At 33.1% G+C, this 23273-nt stretch overlaps 3 protein-coding genes and 1 long non-coding RNA gene across 4 annotated transcripts; all 4 read left to right on the plus strand.

The window, feature by feature from the left end:
* Positions 1 to 458: 458 nt before the first annotated feature.
* On the plus strand, positions 459 to 15638 carry LOC126920130 (uncharacterized). The gene is made up of 12 exons (XM_050730089.1): positions 459 to 1530; positions 1738 to 2188; positions 2414 to 2513; positions 2616 to 2738; positions 2816 to 3133; positions 4734 to 4833; positions 5821 to 6087; positions 6534 to 7020; positions 7393 to 7492; positions 7563 to 7685; positions 8189 to 8344; positions 15540 to 15638. Exons 1-12 carry the CDS (start codon positions 1314 to 1316, stop codon positions 15597 to 15599), a joined length of 2502 nt encoding a protein of 833 aa, XP_050586046.1. The 5' UTR covers positions 459 to 1313; the 3' UTR covers positions 15600 to 15638.
* On the plus strand, positions 9409 to 11839 carry LOC126920684 (odorant receptor 13a-like). Its single transcript, XM_050731409.1, has 6 exons — positions 9409 to 9742; positions 10200 to 10680; positions 10907 to 11006; positions 11089 to 11211; positions 11319 to 11474; positions 11570 to 11839. Exons 1-6 carry the CDS (start codon positions 9472 to 9474, stop codon positions 11621 to 11623), a joined length of 1185 nt encoding a protein of 394 aa, XP_050587366.1. The 5' UTR covers positions 9409 to 9471; the 3' UTR covers positions 11624 to 11839.
* Positions 12517 to 15145, plus strand: LOC126920741 (uncharacterized). Its single transcript, XR_007712074.1, has 2 exons — positions 12517 to 12947; positions 13937 to 15145. It is a non-coding gene; the product is annotated as an uncharacterized LOC126920741 (long non-coding RNA).
* A 937-nt stretch (positions 15639 to 16575) lies between the features above and the next one.
* On the plus strand, positions 16576 to 22714 carry LOC126920131 (uncharacterized). Its single transcript, XM_050730090.1, has 11 exons — positions 16576 to 16846; positions 17281 to 17758; positions 17987 to 18086; positions 18169 to 18291; positions 18399 to 18629; positions 20304 to 20643; positions 20865 to 21315; positions 21545 to 21644; positions 21745 to 21867; positions 21936 to 22094; positions 22630 to 22714. The coding sequence occupies exons 1-11, from the start codon at positions 16576 to 16578 to the stop codon at positions 22684 to 22686; spliced, it is 2433 nt and encodes an 810-aa protein (XP_050586047.1). The 3' UTR covers positions 22687 to 22714.
* The last annotated feature ends 559 nt before the right edge of the window (positions 22715 to 23273 follow it).

The following is a 23273-nucleotide window of genomic DNA, read 5'->3' on the forward strand; positions in this document are numbered from 1 at the left end:
CTTTGTGGTGCTGATATTTTATTTGTCAGGTAAGTAAATGATTTTTACTATTTTTTTTATTGTATATACTATATCTAATCTATTAATTGTAATTACCTGCCCCAACTTTTCAATTTTCTTTGTATATTATATACATTACGATCTAAAAGGTTTCCACATGTTTCTCGTCCAGTATCCAACCAATCAGCAGTCGACCAGTACACATCAAACTCTTTTTATCAAGTTCAATCTGTTGGCAACTGAAATGAAATTAGAAAATGTCGTCAATTCTAAATACTGAGCTTCACAAAATTAATATCAATACTTTTATTAAGTCCGTTTGTATTGCAAACACATTTTTTAAATTGTGATTATTGCTGATTCTAGTCCAAGATATAACAAAAAAGCTTGGAGTGGTCGATATTATATATTACATACATAGCACGACACTCCCCTATACGTATGTAATATCTCACATTTGCATAAATATATGCAAAACAAGCTATTTTTGTTTTAGAAACCTCGATGGGCTGTGTTTCTGTCCAATATGCAATGGAAAATAAATAATAGGCGATACTACTTCAGCGGATTTTACAACTGTCCACCAACTTGATATAAGAGGTGTTAAGGAAAGAATATTTTAGTATATTTCTTTAAATTAACTTCCAATAATAATCGTAATTATTGATGGATAATTTGCTCGATGGAATTAAATTTGTTTACTTGCAAACTTGACGCACATCCATGAAAGGAGCGTAGTATAGTGTAAGAAGGCTGCAAAAGCGCAGGCATCACCTGCTTCTCTTTTATTTCCTCGTATCATAGAGGAGGTTGTGAATAATTACGGATGAATACATACTTGTAACAGTCAAACTGTAATGACAGATCCAACTTACTGAGACATAAAGTTGAGAACGACGCTGAACTACGCATTCACGAATAATTGATATCATAATGCGCATGAAGGGGACGCGCGCTGAGGAAACCGTCGGAGTAGCCTTTGAACGTGAGAGCAGGTGGTTCAGTTATGGGAAAACAGGCCTCTATGGATATCCAACGAGGTAATTTCACATATTGCCTAATAAATATTGGTAAAAACCAGCGGGATTAGCAGAAATTTCTCTTTTATCACTTTAATCGTTGAAAATAAGAGGTGAATAATTGAAAATAATACAAAACTGGAGACTATAATTTTAGATAATACTACGGATAGTGGAAGAGAAATATGACATATTTAATCTTGCGACTGTGAATTATTGTTTAAGTACCTATTTATAGATAAAGATGTAGATTTAAACAATGTGTACGCTTGGAATTACAACCTGCTGAAGTTTATGGGTATCTGGCCGGAAGAGAGGAAATGGAACCGATCTTCCAGTTATCTCGTTCTATTACCGTGTATCATAATGCTGTGCTTCGCATGTGCTCCACAAACAATTAACCTTCCGATAATCGCCGGTGACTCTGACCTAGTGATCGAGAATCTATCGACTAATATTACCGTCATGGTTTCCCTTATGAAGACTCTGACTGTTTGGATCAACGGCATACGTAAGCATTTCACATAATTCGACAACAGTAAATTAAACAATAAATATGGATTTGTCTTCTTTTTTAACTAAAAATACTGCCAAATGTGCAGATTATACTCTTATCTATTTACGTTATATTTTAAAATATTCATTAATATTATTCTAATTGTTACACAAGCAAGATCCATTAAGACTTATTCTATCTACCATTTCCTTCTCTTCCAAGCGTTAAAGTCTCTACTGAGATACATGGCCAATGACTGGGACACAGTGACGAATAATACCGAACGAGAAACAATGGTGAACATTGCAAGGATCACTAGAAAGATTACAATAGGAAGCACATTGATGGTTAACATCGTAATTCTCGCTTTTGTGCCTGCACGATTGTCTAGCATGAAAAATAACGACATTACACTATTCCTTCGTGGCTATTACCCGTACAACACTAGTATCAGTCCAAATTTCGAATTGACAATGATCGGTCAATACGTGGCTGCCATTTATGCAGCGAATACGTACACAACTGTAGATACTCTCGTCGTCTTACTGATTTTCCATGTCTGCGGACAGCTTTCGATTTTGAGGCAAGATTTAGAGAAGATTCATTCGTACGATGAGAAAAATATAGAAATGAAGATGCAGAAGATTGTCGAAAAGCATGAATATATAAATAGGTTCGTATTAAGGAAATTTGTTATTTTGTTGAAGATACTAGGGAATATATACAGAGAAGAGAATAAGTTAGAATAAATGTATGCATGGAATGTTAATTTTCGATGTTTAAGTTAATTAATGTAAAACCATTGTATGCTCGTCTTTTATTTTCTTCGTCTCAACCTTTAAGCTCATAATGTTGTTGTCATTTGCTAGCTATTAATCTTGTCATGTGTACAACTAAGGTTCGCGGGAAGGATAGAGAATTCCTTTAACCTGATGCTTCTGCTTCAAATGCTGAGTTGCACCATCCAGATATGCTCTCAGTCTTACCAACTTATTATGGTACGATGAAAAACATACCTTCTTGCAAGTGTATATCATATAAAAAAATTTCAAAAAGTATCACAAAATAATATATCATTATTCTCATAATTCAATGTGCAGTCGTTAGGAGAGAATACAATGGAAGACATGATTTTGCAAATTTCGTTTCTGTTGATATACGTAGCTTACGTGATGTTGCAACTGTTTCTATATTGTTACATGGGAGAAAAACTAGCAGCCGAGGTACTTTTTAGAAAAAAAAAATGAATGGATTGTCTTATCTAGAGGTGGGAAATTATTAAAATTTTCAATTTTTTCAGAGTACAGAAATAGCTAACATAGCCTACAGTACAAAATGGTACAATTTACCTCCCAAAAATGCAAGATGGCTTGTAATTATTATGTGTCGTGCCAGGTCTTCACCCTTACAAATTACAGCAGGCAGATTTTGTTCCTTTACTTTCGCGCTCTATTGTCAGGTAAGTGTAAACGAGTTATTGTTGTGTACTATATTTTCGGAAATGAAGATGATTTTCGATCTTTTAACTGGACTGCTGTATGTCGTTCTATGTCATATGAAGCGATTTGTGGAGACGATGGGCTTAAAAAGCTGCATGTCACTATCGTTTCTAGAAGAATAATGCAAGTATAAAAAAATGATATGCGCTATTATATTGGTCATAGGAAACCGTAAAACTTTTTCCCGGATTATTTTTTTCTAATACATACCATTTGGAAAATACCAAGAAAAAAGCTGGCTAATAAATCCGTGAACACCCTATTTGTTTAAGACTTAGCTTAGATATAAAATAAGTAGATGTGTGTAAACCTTTAGATGCAACAGTATTCTCAAACACGTTTCGGAATGTGCAGAGATTAGAAAAATATGTAATGAAAATCATTTATCCGGAGTGTGAAGATGAATAATAATCAAAAATATGTATATACATATATAATATCTCACATTTATATAAACATATACAGAACAATATTTCTTTTTTGTATTCAGGTCTTAAAAACCTCGATGGGATACGTTTCTGTTCTATACGCAATGAAAAATAAATAATAGACGATCCGATACATCTGTGAATTTTATAACCGTCCAACAGCTTGATAAAAGAAGCGATACAAAAAGAATATTTTCGTATACTTCTCTAAATGATACATTATATCTCAAAGTAATGAGAATTAAAATAGCGCAACAAAAAAATTAGATACTGTGTAAAGTAATAAAATTATTAATTATTAAAGAGATTCCTCGACACCACGAGTGTTTCTCAGGAAACCTTGAAGATATCATCTTTCCCCCTTTTCGCAGATCGACATTTTTCCCATCACAATTGTTGAGAATAAAGAAAAATTGGTCACCGTTTGCTTTGACGCGTACAGATAAAAAATGAGCAGGCTTTCGAGTTTGCTGGCAAAACAATGTACGTATGTGTAATTTAGCGAAGTTTGGTACAATTCTTCCTGGATCCTACGCCAACGAATTGATGATCCTACTTGATATATGTATATTTGTAATGCATAAATATTTTTGCTGTTCCCATTTTATACCAAGCTACTACCACACATATCAGCAAAGGTTTACACAAAGTATGTGGTTTGCTGTGAAAGCAGTTAAATAAGTACACAAGTTAGGGGAAGGTTCTTCGCGTCATTCGCATCCCCTATGCTTGGTTTATAAATTCGTACGTCGATCCAAGGCAGTGACAGTTACGCGTGTGATACGGGGACATGATTTTCTGTGTTTTCAGGTCAGAGCAGTAGTACGCTAGTAGTGTCGGAGCAGCATTTATGGAGAGTGCAGTTTTTTTTAGTGGATTGTTATTAACATTTAGCATTTCACATAATTCATATTATGCATAATACGCATAGCGTGGTATTTCTGCTCTCCTTCGAAAAAAATATGAAGCTAAGAAATATTTTCTTCTAAAAAAAGAACTTACCATTTGGATTGCCCCTCTGGGTTCGGCTAACCCTGTACTTGCCCCTTGTCTTTAGCCTTGCAGAAAATCGGAACTGAGAAATCGTCAATTTTGCGGCCGATAATAGCACTCGCCATATAGTTCGATTCGAGTGATTCGAGATCCGTTCGTTTTTTGGTTTTACTGACGTCTTCGACAATTACCTACAATTAAAGCACAAAAGGTGAAAATTTTTATTCGATTGAAGTGTGAACGTTTGGATTATTAGGATTTGATTCATGGTGATATAGCTTTTAATAAAATTTGATAGCTGAGATTGGATAGTAGGTCTAATTTGGTGATCAAAATTTGCAATATTTCTGGCGAGATTGTTTATCCTCCTATTTTATCGAGTGTAAATAATTGTCTAAGTAATGTATTACTGTGCTGTATGCAAAAAGTAATCATGATTGTGTGTAATTTAATAGTATTATATAAAATAATTTATACATAACTACAGCTTTTTCCATTTTTTAACAATTTTCTATCTTACCCTTTTAATTAAGCAGGTGCTTTCTTATTCTTATTATTAAATGTACCTCTATTTGTCTTATATTTTTCTGATACAATTTGTTTCCATACAATGTTGATATGTATGTGTTCTCGTCTCACTTACATGCTAAATATTTTCTTAAAACATTGAAACTCTATTTGTCGGTTGAAACGAAAACAATAGTTAGTTAAAAATTTCCTATGATACCTTTGTTCATGTACTGCGAACAAGCCTCCCTTTACAAATGTGAAGGAGTTTCACATCGAATTTGGGTAACACATAAATGCGAATAAAAACGTAGCGTGTTCCATAGTAAAAGTTTCTCAATAAAGGCAATCAATTATTCAACGAAGAAGACAGAAAGTATCCAGTAAGTAGTTAAGCTAAAGACAGTTTGTTAGCAGGCGAAGACGATTAAAAAAATTTGTCTATCCTCGTAAACGCGAAACTTCGAAGTTTGCACGTACTACTTGGAAGTTGTAACATTTTCACATGAGGTGGTTTCTCACGTACCGAGAGGAGCAGGCATTTTTCTTTCGTGTAAAGAACGAGAAATTCGTGGCAGTCATTTAATCGTGCAGCTGGCGTGTGCGTAGTTCTAATGGACTTCGATGCAGGTACCATTTTTAATTATTTTCGTGAATTTTACTTAATCTTCGAATATATCATGGGATACCTAAAAAGAAAAATACAATGAAAAATAAATTATATAGTAACATTCCAATTTCACTTTAAAAAGTTGCAACATATCTCATATCATATTAGTTAATTTTTATTATAAGAAATACAATCATTCTAAAGAAACTTTAATATCTCCTAGTATTCAATAAGCGTAAGATTTTCCACGAACTCGTTTACTTTTAAGGATTGAAGACAGCCATTGGATGGAATCGTTGGAACATGGAACTAATTGGCATCTGGCCGGAACCGAGAAGAACTGACGAACGATTGTCACATTTCAAGGCTCTATTTTATTTGTCCATAATAACTATATTTGGAACTGGACCGCAGAGTGCGAACCTATTTTTCATATGGGGGAATCTTGAGTTGGTGACAGAAAATCTGTCAACAGCTAATATTCCTGGTATAAACGCGATGATAAAGCTGATCTTCGCTTGGTACTACAAAGACAGTACGTATAGAGAGGACAAGCGATCTACTAAACAATTACAATGGTGCGCGCTTAAATTCTATTAGATCGGGGATCCACGTTTTTCTCGCGGAACAGCGATTTTGTTCTGGAAATATTCCCAGTCCCCTCAATAAGGACAGAGAATAAACTTTGGATTTAAGAGAAAAAATTGCACTGGAATCTTTTACATTTTTTATAGATTTTTCTTTTTTTCTTTGGTATTTAAATCACATCAACCACTTGGTTATTAGCGACTATATTATTTTATATTTTTTTGATATTATGTTACTTATATCTAAAAACTCGGTAAGGTCTTTTGTTTTGTCAATATATATATAAAAGTTGTGGTGTTTAGCGGTGTTATCTTACAAAAATCTCGTTATTTACACATTGAAGTGATACGAGTTAATAGGCCATTTAACAAATTAATTAGATTATATTTCAAGCTTTCAAACCTATCATGAAATCTTTCTACGATAACTGGCGCAGTGCGAAGACGGAAGAAGAAAAGGCAACGATGCTGAAGATGGCTAAACCTGCGAACTTTATTTCCGTCTGGTGTTCAATATTAACTCTCACAATGGTCACTGCATATTTAAGCCTTAGATCTATTACCGTCTATCTTTCTGATAGACTACATGAAAACCAGGATCGTTTGAGCTTGTATCCTGGATATTTTCCCTATAACATTCGACCAGTACCGATATTGTTAATGACCAATTTTGCTCAAGTAATTGCGGGATATTCAGCTACTATTTGCTATACCACTGTCGACACTTTTATCGCTATGTTAGTCCTGCATATATGTGGACAATTTGAAATTTTAAGGAAGAAATTATCAAGATTAATGGACGGCGAGGAAGGAAACAGAAGCATAGATGAGTTTCAAAAGGAGTTGGTTTGGATTATTAGCAAGCACGAGCATCTGAACTGGTAAATAGCATATCTCGATATTTACTAGCTTTTTATGTATTAAATTATTATCTTATAATAAGATTTCTAAAATGATCCTTATAATATTTTATAAGGATATTCCTTAACGTATTAAATGTGTATTATTTTGTTCTTAAGAACAGTACTAGAAAATTTGAGTTTTCTTTTATGTTATGATAATCTCAATTCCTCTTCAATACTATGATGTATTTTGATATTACCATATTTCAATACTTAATGTTCTCCAAGGCAATCATTTGTTAATATTCCAATACTTAAAATTTTCCATATCCTAGTATTTCAGTATTATAATATTTCATTTTCTAACATTCCAACTTGAAACACTAATCCTGGTAATCACTTTTATTAAAGGCTTGCAGAGACGATCGAAAAATGCTTTAGTACGCTATTGTTGCTACAGATGTTACTGTGTACCATCGAAATATGCTTTCAAGGTTTCTTATTCTTCAACGTAAGTTACGTTTACTATATTCTTTATACTCCGTGGTTGTAATATCACAGTAATAACGCAAATTAACCAGGTATTGATTAAAAACGAAAATGAAATCTTCAACTTTCAACTGGTTTTCTTTGTCCTCTTCGTCTGCTTCATCCTTGTACACGTGTATCTTTATTGTTACATAGGCGAGATGCTTCTCATTCAAGTAAGTAATCCTTCTTGCCACTGTAATCAATATATTCATAACTGAGTACTGCTAGATCCGCTCTCATACTCCTTCTAAATTGGAAATCGTGAATAGAGTTTTAATGTCTGACTCGTCTCTCAAGAGCAACAATTATCTCAATCGTATTATAAATCATGAAGTTGGAACGATATTAGATTAAATTTTTATAGTATCGCTTATTATTAATTTATTATTGTCCAAGTAAAATAAAAATGTTAAACGTGAACACAGTGCTTTCCATGATCAGAATAGATAAATAATCATCTTACATCAATCATCTTTTTTAAGAGATAATAGATACACATACATATATCTTGATTTTTAATTTATATTTAAAAAAAAAACACAGAACTAACATTGGACGAAAATTTCACAAATGTTAAGATAATTATAATTATTTTTAATTCATCGATGCTTAATAAACAAACGAATAAAGCAGAGGCTCATGAAAGAATTAGAAAAGTTACTTTGGATGGTTTCAGAGTAGAGAAATGAGCAATTGCGCGTACGAATCGAATTGGTACAACGTCTCACCTTCTGAAACCAAATGTCTTCTATTCATCATGAACAGGTCCACTCGTCCACTTTGTTTGACTGCAGGCAAATTTGGTATCTTCTCTATGGAACTGTTCAGTACCGTATGTACAAATATCAACTCATTAACCACGACTATCCAAATACATAATTCACAGAAAAAGAGTAAATCACTTAAATTTTGTTTTAGATTCTAAAAACAGCGATGGGATACCTTTCGGTGTTACTAACAGTTGCAAATAACGATTAGACTTGTTCATTCGTAGTCAAGTTGCGAACTCATCTTTAAAGCACGTACCGTGATCTGTACGATTGTTCATTTGCAATTATTTGAGCGAAGTGTTATCACAGCTACAACATATCACGATACCGTTTGTAAAACTTGAGCGTATTAAACGTTACAGCACAAGACTAAACGAGAAAGTGAATATTCTCTACATCACAAAAAGAACATCCGCGATATAAGCAAAAGTTTCGAGCTTCGATTGCAGCTCGATTAGAGGCAAAGTTTCCTTTGCTGGCTGATAGATAAGATAATTATCGAAGACAAAGTTTCACGAAGAAGGCAGACCATCGAAAATACAATTTCTATATTTCAGTACGTCGGCCCTCGATCTTACCGTTGGCTAACCGAAAGAGTTCGAAATTGCAAGGTTTGTTTCGCTTCGCAAACTTCCAGATTGCGCCTATTAAAAGTTCCAGAAGAAAGGTTTCAACATCACTATTGTGAATGCGTAATGGGCGGCACGAAAGGCCTGCGCGTAATCTGCAGGATCAGTTATCGAAATATCCCTGCTGAGGAAACAAATAGAACAGAGACGTCGCGTCGATTCAGTCCGAATTTAATCTTTTCAACCGGTGAAAAAATTTCAACTTTGAGATTCGCGACTCATTGACATTTCTTAAAAGATTCGTTTCAAGAATTATAAACTCTCGAAAATATAATTCAAGTAACACGATTTCCACAGTTGTGAATGATAAAAATTTGTTATTTCTTCAAACGAATCATAGTATTCTATAATTCCAATTATCGAATTCTAAATTTGATTGGCCCTCCTATAGTTTTATAAATACAAATAGAATTGTAAATATTCCAAACAATGTTCTTTTCTCAACGCGTTCAAGTTACGATGTAACGATTGCTTACAATTCTTGATAATTCTTGATAATTGCAATATATTCATAATTAGTACGTTCTCAAAATTACGTGAGGTATCGTTCGAAAGAAAAGATGGACTTTGCAATGGGATGGAATCGTTTCAACTTGACGTTACTCGGTGTGTGGCCAGAACCGAGAAAAGTTTCAAGAGGATCACGATTACTTTCGAGTATAATATTCTGGTTTACGACTATTGTGACGTTTACTTTTATCTGTGCACCACAAACAGCAAATTTGGTACTGAAATCGACTAATTTGGACGAAGTAATCGAAAACTTATCGATTAATATACCGATCGCCTTTGCATTGGTTAAGCAGATCGTTCTACGATATTATAAGAAAGGTACCCATACATATATATATATATTTATATTTATATTTATATATATTTACTTATACATTTGTTTTTCCAAATCTACCTAATCAAAGAAATCACGTCTAAACGGAGACTTATTTCACCTTTGTAATATTCTAAGAAATATTTTATGTAGCCATAAATATAGTCATAAATCCATAAATATCCTTAGTTAATTAATCTTTCACGATTCTAAATCAAGCTGAATTAATTTTATCCCTTTTAGTATCAATACGTAAAATCAATTATTCCGTATCAAGACTTAATTTCGAAATACGTACGTACCTATATCAAGTAGGTATATTAGGCCATACGTGAGCTCATTTAACAAGAAACACAAAGATCTAATTACTGATGCCTCACATAATTATCCATTAATATTTTTCTAAAATATGTGACGATATCCACAAATGTAATATACATGTAACAATTAATATCTCTTTAGCCCTAACGCTATTACTCAGCCAAATGTTCGACGACTGGACCGAGCCAATCGCAAATCAAGATCGTCAAATGATGTTAAAGAACGCGAGAATTAGTCGACTGATATCCATAGTCTGTTCCACTCTAACGTATCTCATGCTTTTCGCTTTTATATCGCTGCAAATTTGGAGTAATATGCAAAGTGCGTCAGAAGCCGATTTAGGAGGACTCCTTCATCCAGCCACGTTCCCTTACGACATAAGCAAAAGTCCAAATTTCGAGATCACATGGCTGGGACAGTTTATGGGCACAGTGTTAACCGCAATATGCTATTCTTGCTTCGACACGTTCCTTGCGGTTCTTGTGTTACACTTGTGCGGTCAATTAACTGTTGTTAGAATGGCTCTCAAGGATTTAGCTAACACGATGAAGAAGGATAATAATTACGAAAGATTCCATGAACGACTAGGATTCATTGTGAACAGGCACAATCTGTTATCTAGGTTGGTATAAACAATTTCATAGTGAACTAAAAATGTTTATTGAAATGTTTATTAGAATGGGTCTTAAAGGAAGGTTTATTTCTCTCGCCAATTATTAAAAAAAAAGAAAGAAAAATAGATTAAGTGTTACTTAAAGAAAAGAAGATGTTAATAAATTTAGAAAAATGAAAAATGCACAACGATAATTTAATTAAATTAGGATTTAAAGAAGCATTTGTGATCCAAGGTTTGCCGTGATCGTGGAAGATTGCTTCAATCTCACGTTACTTATTCAAACTGTAATCTGCACAGCGATGTTTTGTCTTACTGGATATCGTATGATAACTGTATGCTGAAGTTAATATTACATTGGTATTTTTCCGACGAGACTAGAAATTCCTATATAATGTACACTCCGTTCCATTTTAGTCCGTAGATCAGGAGGAAGCGGATGTACCAATAGTTGGAATGATATTTTTCATCATACACGTAATTTATACTATGCTGCATCTTTTTATTTATTGTTATATAGGAGAAATGCTTCTAGGGGAAGTGAGTTATTTATACATATAATAGAATATTTTGTTAAAGAACGAAAGTTCAATTTTTTTCTGGCTGAAGTAACGTTCCAGACGCCCTAATAAAACATTTACTTTCAGAGTAACGGTGTTGGACAATCAGCATACGAATGCGAGTGGTACGATTTACCACCGAAGAACGCCGTTTCACTAATTATCGTAATATGTCGCGCGAAAGTATCGTTTCAAATAACAGCTGGAAAATTCAGTCCCTTCTCTCTCGAACTCTTTAATGCTGTGAGTCAAACGATCATGAACCTAAATTATTTTCTAATGGATTTTCACACACATTTAGACATGTATCTGAAGAATTGACAATGATATTTTGTTAGGTTCTAAAAACGTCTGCCGGATATCTTTCAGTATTGTTAGCCATGAAAGATTAACTGGTCGGAGAAAAGTAACATAATCGTATGGTTGAATTATATTGGTTCTTGTATGTGGAAGAAACAATAAAATAACACAGTACACCGAGCATTTTATAAAATCACGTTACATATCGTATAAATATTTTGATATCCGTTCAAAGATTCATATTACGATTCATATAGCTCCATAAGAATGCTTTTATCCGAAGGAATTGCACAAATATTCGAAGAATCTTTTGGTAAAACGATCAAAACATTGAAATATTCATAAAACTCACATTTCATTGAAATAGCACGTCTTCCAAAGATTTTGCTTTTGGTTATTTTCTCGTCGTTTCCACTTCGCCGTTTTAACTTACTGCAAGGAAAAAATATGAAATAAAAGAATGCATCCTATATTATATACATTATAATTATAAGAAAACAATGTTATTGCTGTCATTAATATAAAAAAAATTGCACTTGTATAACATAACATAAAAAACCACAATATACAGATAAAGAGCACGCGGTATGTCGCGTAGAGCAATCTATACGTTGTGTCACTGCAGCGTACAGGGAAAGACTGCCCTTACAGAGACTTCTGGAACCACCTGAACCCTAAGTGAAAAATATGACAGAAGAAAGCTTCATACTGGACTACGTACTATATTGAAAGTATTGGCATTACTATATAACTGCACATTTAATACATTCGCATAGAATAGAATTGAAATTTTTAATTACGTTATATTTTATTTTTATATATTAATCCTACAAATATAATATAATAAACATGCCATATATATGTAGCCCGTAGAAATTTAATTCAATCTATTTCATAAACATAATTTTACAAACTATATATAACAAATTTATATATATATATATAACATATTTTACAAACTATATTTTATATTTTATAGAATTCCTGGATATTATCTTCATCGGTTAAACAAATTTCTTTGACAACGTTACCTTCTAGTAATAATTGCAATTATTCATAGATTATTTGCTCGATGTGATCAAATTTTTTTTACTTGTGAATTTTGACAGAGAGAGTTGCAAAAACGCTGGCATCACATGCTTCTTTCTTATTTTCTCGCATCATGGAAGAAGTTATGAATAATTACAAATAAATACGTACCTGCAACTGCCAAACTGTAATGATAGATGCAACTTACTTCGACATAAAGTTGAGAATGACACTCTACCTCTCATATTCACGAATAATTGATATCATAATGCGCATTCTGACTGTATGAGGGGGATATGCGCTGAGAAAAATGACGGAATAGCTCCCCAACTTATGAACAGGTGATTCAGTTATGGGGAAAAAGGGCCTCTATGGATAACCAACAAGGTAATGTTACATATTAGTTAAAAAATATTTGTAAAATGTAGCAGTAGTTGTAGAAAATTTTCTTTTGTCATCTTAATTGTTAAAAATAAATGATTATGTACGTGAAAATAATACAAAAAGAGCAAAAACGAAGGATATTATACTTTTAAGTAATATACATACATCGCAAATGGAAAAAGAAATATTATATATTAAATTTTGCAGTCGAAAACCATTTTTTAGAGAACAATGTTTTAGATTTAAAATACCAAAAAATGGAGACTATATTTTTGAAGAATATTAAAGTTAGAAAAAAATGTTATATACATATACACAACTGGCGACAAGTTCAAACCTTTCAGTACCCCCTCGACGAGCAGAAATAGACGACCATATCCGCCAAGACACAGTCAGTCGGCGAAGTAATATCAGTATATAGTCAGTCAGTCAGTCAGTCAATCGCGCGAATCAATATCAGTATCGAATCAATCAGTCAGTCAGTCGAGCGAATAAGTACAACGAATCAGTCTAGCGAATCAGCATAACAATTAGAGAAGAATGCAACGAATATCATCAATCGAGCAACGTTTGCGATTAACTTTGTATTCTACACATTAAAATATCTGTAAATATAGTTAATCGTATTAACTCGTCTCCTGATTACTTTAACCAACAACACGTTTCACCGTCCAACATAAAACTTTTTCCTGATTATTTTTTTCTAATACATACCATTTAGAAAATACCAAAAAAAGCTGGCTAATAAATCCGTGAATACCCTGTATATTTAAGATTTAGCTTAGATATAAAATAAGTAGATGTATGTAAGCCTTTATATGTGACAATATTCCCAAACAAGTTTCGGAATGAGTAGAGATTAGAAAAATATGTAATGCAAATCATTTATCCGGAGTGTGAAGATGAATAATAATAAAAAATATGTATATACATATATAATATCTCATATTTACATAAACATATACAGAACAATATTTTTTTTTTGTATTCAGGTCTTAAAAACCTCGATGGAATACGTTTCTGTTCTATACGCAATGAAAAATAAATAATAGACGATCCGATACATCTGTGAATTTTATAACCGTCCATCAGCTTGATAAAAGAAGCGTTACAAAAAGAATATTTTCGTATACTTCTCTAAATGATAAATTATATCAAAAAGTAATGTGAATTAAAATGGCGAGACAAAAAAATTAAACACTGTGTAAAGTAATAAAATTATTAATTACTAAAGAGATTCCTCGAGATCTCGAGTGCTTCTCAGGAAACGTTGAAAATATCGTTTTTCCCTCTTTTCTCAGATCGACATTTTTCCCATCAAAATTGTTGAGAACAAAGAAAAATTGGTCATCGCTTGCTTTGACGACTACAAATACAAAATAAGCAGGCTTCCCGGTTTGCTAGCAAAACAACGTACGTTTGTGTAGTTTAATGAAGTTTGGTACAATTCTTCCTGGATCCTACGCCAACGAGTTGATGATCCTATTCGATATACGTATACTTGTAATGCATAAATGCTTTTGCTATACCCATTTTATACCAAACTATTGACACACATATCAGCAAAGGTTTACAGAAAGTATGTGGTTTGCTGTGACAGCAGTCAGGTGAGTACACAAGTTAGGGGAAGGTTCTTCGCGTCATTCGCATCCCCTATGCTTTGTTTATAAATTCGTGCGTCGATGCAAGGTAGTGACAGTTACGCGTGTGATACGGGGACATGATTTTCTGTGTTTTCAGGTCAGACCAGTAGTACACTAGTAGTGTCGGAGCAGAGTGGAAAGCATTTATGGAGAGTATAAGGGGAAGTTTTTTTAGTAGGTTGATATTGGCATTTTGCAGTTCCCCATAATTTATATTATGCATAATACACATAACCTGCCATTTCTGCCTTCCTTCGAAAAAAAGACGATGCTAAGAAACATTTTGTAAATTGGAAATCGTGCGTCGAGTTTTAATGAATGACTCGTCTCTCAAAAGTCAACAATTATCTCAATCGTATTATAAACCATTAAGCAACCATAATAGACTAAATTTTTATAGCATCACTTATTGTTAATTTATTATTGTCCAAGTAAAATAAAAATGTTAAATGTGAACACAGTGCTTTCAATAATCATAGAATAGATACATAATCATCCTGCAATCATCTTTTTTAAAAGACAATAGACACACATACATATATCTTGACTTTTAATTTATATTTAAAAAAACACACAGAAATAGCTTTGAACGAAACTCTCACAAACTTCAAGATAATTCTAATTTTTTTTAATTCATCGATGCTTGATGAACAAACGAATAAAGCAAAAGCTCATGAAAGAAGTAGAAAAGTTACTTTGGATGGTCTCAGAGTAGAAAAATGAGCAATTGCGCGTACGTATCTAGTTGGTACAACGTCTCACCTTTTGAAACCAAATGTCTTCTATTCGTCATGAACAGATCCACTCGTCCACTTTGTTTGACTGCAGGCAAATTTGGTATCTTCTCTATGGAACTGTTCAGTACCGTATGTACAAATATCAACTCATTAACCACGACTATCCAAATACATAATTCACAGAAAAAGAGGAAATCACATAAATTTTGTTTTAGATTCTAAAAACAGCGATGGGATACCTTTCGGTGTTACTAACAGTTGCAAATAACGATTAGACTTGTTCATTCGTAGTCAAGTTGCGAACTCATCTTTAGAGCACGTACCGTGATCTGTACGATTGTCCATTTGCAATTATTTGAGCGAAGTGTTATCACAGCTACGACATATCACGATACCGTTTGTAAAACTTGAGCGTATTAAACGTTACAACACAAGACTAACCGAGAAAGTGAATATTCTCTACATTACAAAAAGAATATCCGCGATATAAGCAAAAGTTTCGAGCTTCGATTTCAGCTCGATTCGTGGTAAAGTTTTTTTGCTGGCTGAAAGAAAACATAATTACTGAAGGCAAAGTTTCACAGAGAAGACAGACTATGGCAAATACAATTTCTATATTTCGGTTCGCCATCGCTCGATCTTATCGTCGGCTAACCGAAAGAGTTCAAAATTGCAAGGTTTGTTTTGCTTCGCAAACTTCTAGATTGCGCCTATTAAAAGTTCCAACAGAAAGGTTTCAACGTCACGATTGTAAATGCATAATGAGCGACACGAAAGGCCTGCGCGTAAGCTGCAGGATCAGTTATCGAAATATCCCTGCTGAGGAAACAAATAGAACAGAGACGTCGCGCCGATTCAGTCCGAATTTAATCCTTTCAACCGATGGAACGATTTTAACTTTGAAATTTGCGACTCATTGACATTTTTTAAAAGATTCGTTTCAAGAATTATAAACTGTCGAAAATATAATTCAAGTAACACGATTTCCACAGTTGTGGAAGATAAAAATTCGTTATTTCTTCAAACGAATCATAGTATTCTATAATTCCAATTACCGAAATCTAAATTTGATTTGCCCTCCTACAGTTCTATAGATGCAAATAAAATCGTAAATATTCTGAACAATGTTCTTTTCTCAACGCGTTCAATCTACGATGTAGCGATTGTTTACAATTATAATTCTTGATAATTGCAATATATTCATAATTAGTACGTTCTCAAAATTACGTGAGGTATCGTTCGAAAGAAAAGATGGACTTTGCAATGGGATGGAATCGCTTCAACTTGACGTTACTCGGTGTGTGGCCAGAACCGAGAAAAGTATCAAGAGGATCACGATTACTTTCCAGTATAATATTCTGGTTTACGGCTATTGTGACGTTTACTTTCATCTGTGCACCACAAACAGCAAATCTGATACTGAAATCGACCAATTTCAACGAAATAATCGAAAATTTATCGATTAATATACCGATCGCCTTTGCATTGATCAAGCAGCTCGTTCTACGATATTATAAGAAAGGTAATAATACCTATACATATATATTTATATTTATGTATATTTACATATACATTTGTTTTTCCAAATCTACCTGATCAAAGAAATAAAGTCTAAACGAAGACTTATTTTACCCTTCTAATATCCTAAGAAATATTTTATGTAGCCGTATGAATGTGCATTCTATAGATTTTTACAAAATTTCTCATAAATGCATAAATATCCATAGTTAAGTTTAGTATCAATACATGAAATCAATTATTCCGTATCGAGACTTAATTTCGAAATACGTACGTACTTATATCAAGTAGGTATATTAGGCCATACGTGAGCTAATTTAACTAGAAACACAAATGTCTAATTACTGATGCTTCACATAATTACCCATTAATATTTTTCTAAAATATGTGACGATATCCACAAATGTAATATACATGTAACAATTAATATCTCTTTAGCCCTAACGCTATTACTCAGGCAAATGTTCGACGACTGGACCGAGCCAATCGCAAATCAAGATCGTCAAATGATGTTAAAGAACGCGCAAATTAGTCGAATGATATCCATAGTCTGTTCCACTCTAACGTATTTCATGCTTCTCGCTTTTATATCGATGCAAATTTGGAGTAATATGCAAAGTGCGTCAGAAGCCGATCTAGGAGGACTCCTTCATCCAGCCACGTTCCCTTATGACACAAGCAAAAGTCCAAATTTCGAGATCACATGGCTGGGACAGTTTATAGGCACGATGTTAGCCGGGATATCCTATTCTTGCTTCGACACGTTCCTTGCGGTTCCTGTGATACATTTGTGCGGTCAATTAACTGTTCTTAGAATGGCACTCGAGGATCTAGCTAACACGACGAAGGATGATAATTACGCAAGGTTCCAAGAACGATTAGGATTCATTGTGAACAGGCACAATCTGTTATCTAGGTTGGTACAAACGATCTATTAGTGAACTAAAAATGTTTATTAAAATGTTTATTAAAATAGGTCTTAAAAGAAGATTTATTTCTCTCACCAACTATTTAAAAAAAAAGAAAAGAAAAATAAATTAAGTGTTACTTAACGAAAAGAAGATGTTAATAAATTTAGAAAAATGAAAAATGCACAACGATAATTTAATTAAATTAGGATTTAAAGAAGCATTTGTGACCGAAGGTTTGCCGTGACCGTGGAAGATTGCTTCAATCTCACGTTACTTGTTCAGACTGTAATCTGCACAACCATGTTCTGTCTCACTGGATATCGTATGATAACTGTATGCTGAAGTTAATATTACATTCATATTTTTCCGACGAGACAAGAAATTGCTACATAATGTACATTCCGTTCCATTTTAGTCCGTAGATCAGGAGCAAGCGGACGTACGAATAGTTGGACTGATATTTTTCATCATACACGTAATTTATACTATGCTGCATCTTTTTATTTATTGTTATATAGGAGAAATGCTTCTAGGGGAAGTGAGTTATTTATACATATAATAGAATATTTTGTTAAAGAACGAAAGTTCAATTTCTTTCTTGCAATAGTAACGCTCCAGACGACCTAATGCAACATTTACTTTCAGAGTACCGGTGTTGGACAATCAGCATACGAGTGCGAGTGGTACAATTTACCACCGAAGAACGCCATTTCATTAATTATCGTAATATGTCGCGCGAGGGTATCGTTTCAAATAACAGCTGGAAAATTCAGTCCCTTCTCTCTCGAACTCTTTAATGCTGTGAGTCAAACGATCATGAATCTAAATTATTTTCTAATGGATTTTCACACACATTTAGACATGGATCCGAAGAATTGACAATGATATTTTGTTAGATTCTAAAAACGTCTGCCGGATATCTTTCAGTATTGTTAGCCATGAAGGATTGACTGGTCGGAGAAAAGTATCATAATCGTATGGTTGAAATATATTGGTTCTTGTATATGGGAGAAAAAATAAAAAGAACGCAGTAAACCGAACATTTTATAAAATCATGCTATGTATCGAATAAATATTTTGGTATCCGTTCAAAGGTTCATATTACGATTCATATATTTCCATAAGAATGCTTTTATCCCAAAGAAATTGCACAAACATTCGAAGAATCTTTTGGTAAAACGATCAAAACATTGAAATATTCATAAAACTCACATTTCGTAGAAATAACACGTCTTCCACAGATTTTTCTTTTGGTTATTTCCTCGTCGTTTTCACTTCACCGTTTTAACTTACTGCAAGAAAAAAAGTATGAAATAAAAGAATGCATCCTATATTATATACATTAAAATTATAAGAAAACAATGATATTGCAGTCATTAGTTTAAAAAAAATTGCTCTTGTATAACATAACATAAAAAACCACAATATACAGATAAAGGGCACGCGATATGTCACGTAGAGCTATCTATACGTTGTGTCACTGCAGCGTACAGGGAAAGACTGCCCTTACGTAAACTTCTGGAACTACCTAAACCCTAAATGAAAAATATGAGAGAAGAAAGTTTCATGCTGGACTACGTACTATATTGAATGTATTGGCATTACTATATAACTGCACATTTAAAAAATTCGCATAGAATAGAATTGAAATTTTTAATTACGTTATATTTTATTTTTATCTATTAATCTTATAAATATAATATAATAAACATACCATATAAATGTAATCCGTAAAAATTTAATTCAATTTATTTCATAAATATAATTTTATGAACTATATATTTTATATTTTATAGAATTCCTGGGCATTATCTTCATCGGTTAATCAAATTTCTTTGACAACGTTACCTTCTAGTAATAATTGTAATTTTTCATAGATTATTTGCTCGATGTGATCAAATTTTTTTTACTTGTGAATTTTGTCACGCATCCATGTAAGGAACGTAGTATATACTGAGAGAGTTGCAAAAACGCAGACATCACTTGCTTCTTTTTTTATTTTCTCGTATCGTGGAAGAAGTTATGAATAATTACGAATAAATACATACTTGCAACAGCCAAACTGTAATGATAGATGCAACTTTCTTCGACATAAAGTTGAGAATGACACTCTACCGCATATTCACGAATAATTGATATCATAATGCGCATTCTGACTGCATGAAGGGGACATGCGCTGAGAAAACGACGGAATAGCTGCCCAATGTAAGAACAGGTGGTTCAGTTATGGGAAAAAGGGCCTCTATGGATAACCAACAAGGTAATGTTACATATTAGTTAAGAAATATTTGTAAAATGTAGCAGTAGTTGTAGAAAATTTTCTTTTATCATCTTAACTGTTAAAAATAAATGATTATGTACGTGAAAATAATACAAAAAGAGCAAAAACGAAGGATATTATACTTTTAAGTAATATACATACATCGCAAACGGAAAAAGAATTATTGTATATTAAATTTTGCGGTTAAAAACTATTTTTTAATGAACAATAATTCAGATTTAAAATACCAAAAAAATGGAGACTATACTTTTGAAGAATACTATAGTTAGAAAAGAAATGTTATATATATATATTATTGGCATGCAGTATTATTTATTAAGCGCCTATTTATGATAGATAGAAACATAGATTTAAACTATGTGTACGGTTGGAACTATCACATGCTAAAGTTTATGGGTATCTGGCCGGAAGAGAGGAAATGGAACCGACCTTCCAGTTATCACGTTCTGTTACCGTTTATAATGATGGTGGTCTTCGCATGTGCCCCACAAACTATTAATCTTTTGTTAATCGCGGGTAACTCTAACTTGGTGATCGAGAATCTTTCGACTAATATTACTACCACGATTTCACTTATGAAGGCTATGGCTGTGTGGATGAAAGGCAAACGTAAGCATTTCAGAAAATTAACAAGTAAGGATTTATCATGTTTCTTTTCAGTAAGAATATTGCCAAATATAAACTATATAAATCTTATTCTATTATTCTACATTATTATATTCTATTACCTATCTACGTTTTATTCTACAATATTCTTTAATCATATTCCAATTGTCAAACAAAACGGACTCTCAAGACCTACTCTATCTGCCATTTTCTCTTATTGCAAGCATTAAAGTTTTTGGTAAAGTGCATGGCTAATGACTGGAACACAACGACGGACAAAGCCGAACGAGAAACAATGGTGAACATCCGAAGGATCACTAGAAAGACTACAATAAGAAGCACGTTGATGGCCAACATTGTCCTTCTCGCTTTTGTGCCTGCACGGTTGTTTAGTATGAGATACAGTGACAACATGCTGTTCTATCGTGGCTATTTCCCCTACAACATTACTATCAGCCCAAATTACGAATTGACAATGATCGGTCAATTCATGGCTACTTTTTATGCGGCCACTACGTACACAGCAGTAGATACTTTTGTCGTTCTGTTGATTTTTCATGTCTGTGGACAGCTTTCCAATTTGAGAGACGATTTACGGAAGATTCATTCGTACGATACGAAAGATGTAGAAAAGAAGTTGCAGAAAATTATTCAGAAGCATGAATATATTAATAGGTTCGTATTCAAAAAATGTGTTCTTTTGTTGAAGATGGTGAAAAAGATGGAAGAAGCACGGTGATGAGTATAAATTATAATAAGAAAAATCATGAGATATTAATTAACGAAATTGAAATTTTAGAATTTAAAATCTTTCTAAGTCCATCTTTTACTTTCTTTGTTCTAACCCTTAAATGCATAATTTTTCCATCTGACAATAATTAATCATGTCGTATGCATATCTAAGATTTGCCAACAAGATAGAGAATTCTTTCAACATGATGCTCCTTCTTCAAATGCTGAGTTGCACCATTCAGATATGCTCTCAGTCTTACCAAGTCATTATGGTACGAAGAAAAGCATACCTTTTCCAAATGTATATCGTATTAAAGTATCAACAAATTTTCTAAAATAAATACATCATCTTTGACATCATTTAATTTATAGTCATTTGGAGAGGAAGAGGCGGAATACATGATTTTGCAACTTTCGTTTCTGCTGATATACGTTGTTTATGTGATGTTGCATTTGTTCCTATATTGTTACATGGGCGAAAAACTAACTTCCGAGGTACCTTTTATGAAAGAAAAATTAATTAATCGATGTTTTCGGTAATTAAAATTTGCAATTTTTTTCAGAGTGCAGAAATTGCTAACACGGCGTACAATGCCGAATGGTATAATTTACCTCCCAAGAATGCAAGATGGCTTATTATTATCATGTGTCGTGCCAGGGCTTCGCCTTTAAAAATTACAGCAGGCAAATTTTGTTCCTTTACTTTAGTGCTATTCTCTCAGGTAAGCGTGAACGAGTCATAATACAATTTACTCTAAAATGTATTATAACGCAAGCGTGTCATTAGCAAAACTGAAATGTGCATTCGATAAATTCGTCGTGACATGCGCTTTCAAAAATTGGAGGTCACTCTTGTTTCTTGAAAAATTCTGAAAATATTAAAAATTGTTACATACTCTAATACTGGTCATAGAAAACTATAAAACTTTTTCCTCGTCCACTTTTTTCTAATATATGCAATTTACAAGAAAACACTGGCCAATAAATCCGTAAACGCCCTATACATTTAAGATTTAGTTCAGATATAAGATAAGATGTATGTATATGTTTAAGATAAGAATGTAAATTGATGAAAGTCTTTGGATAGAACAATATTCTAAAAGAAATACGAGAATGTGTGGGAGTTAGAAAAACACGTAATCCAAATCCTTCGTCTGGGCTGTGAAAACGAATAATAATATAAAAGAACAATATACATATGTGACATTTCACATTTACATAAACATATGCAGAGCAATTTCTTTTTCTTGTGTTCAGGTCTTAAAAACCTCGATGGGATATGTTTCTGTTCTACACGCAATGAAAAATAAATAATATACTTCTGCAAATTTTACAACTGTCCATTAACTTGATAAAAGAAGTATTACGAAAAGAAAATTTTAATATATTCCTCTAAATGATAAATTATGCCTCAAAGCAACAAGAAGTAAAAGACGAGATGAAAAATTAGACAGCGTAAAGAGTAATCAAATTATTAATTATTAACAAGATTCCTCGAGACCACGAATATTTTCTGACGAAACATTTTTCTTTCTTCTTGCGTTCATTTTTCTCCACATCGACATTTTTCCTTTTTTTTTCTTTTTGCTTTGGGTGCATGATACTTGAGCAGCTTTAAACTTATTTCTAGTTGACTACTTACAGATGATCCGCAGACACGCTATTGATGAATATTTAACCAGTCTACGAACCGTAACCGCAGCTGGTACTTTTGTTACAAGTGTTGCTCCTGTTAGGTATCATCATTGTCCTCTGCCATTTTCCCTATTTCTCATCGATTATGCGCTCTTTTTGAAATGGAAACTTGGACACATTGCGAATGGATGACAGTTGGTATACCATCACGAGTAGCTACAATCAAAAGCAATGGTGTTACTACTATTATGCTATAATATAAAAAC

This window comes from Bombus affinis, chromosome 9, assembly GCF_024516045.1.
Source record: "Bombus affinis isolate iyBomAffi1 chromosome 9, iyBomAffi1.2, whole genome shotgun sequence".
NCBI lineage: Eukaryota > Metazoa > Arthropoda > Insecta > Hymenoptera > Apidae > Bombus > Bombus affinis.

Bases quoted from the DNA above. Each gene is read 5' to 3' on its own strand.
- LOC126920130 (XM_050730089.1), top strand. From the start codon at position 1,314: ATGGGTATCTGGCCGGAAGAGAGGAAATGGAACCGATCTTCCAGTTAT. The intron at 2,189-2,413 runs GTTCGTATTAAG...TGTACAACTAAG, and splicing joins AAGCATGAATATATAAATAG to GTTCGCGGGAAGGATAGAGA. The intron at 7,021-7,392 runs GTAAATAGCATA...CTTTTATTAAAG, and splicing joins AAGCACGAGCATCTGAACTG to GCTTGCAGAGACGATCGAAA.
- LOC126920684 (XM_050731409.1), top strand. From the start codon at position 9,472: ATGGACTTTGCAATGGGATGGAATCGTTTCAACTTGACGTTACTCGGT. The intron at 9,743-10,199 runs GTACCCATACAT...ATATCTCTTTAG, and splicing joins TCTACGATATTATAAGAAAG to CCCTAACGCTATTACTCAGC. The intron at 11,475-11,569 runs GTGAGTCAAACG...ATATTTTGTTAG, and splicing joins CTCTCGAACTCTTTAATGCT to GTTCTAAAAACGTCTGCCGG.
- LOC126920131 (XM_050730090.1), top strand. From the start codon at position 16,576: ATGGACTTTGCAATGGGATGGAATCGCTTCAACTTGACGTTACTCGGT. The intron at 16,847-17,280 runs GTAATAATACCT...ATATCTCTTTAG, and splicing joins TCTACGATATTATAAGAAAG to CCCTAACGCTATTACTCAGG. The intron at 17,759-17,986 runs GTTGGTACAAAC...TTGTGACCGAAG, and splicing joins AGGCACAATCTGTTATCTAG to GTTTGCCGTGACCGTGGAAG.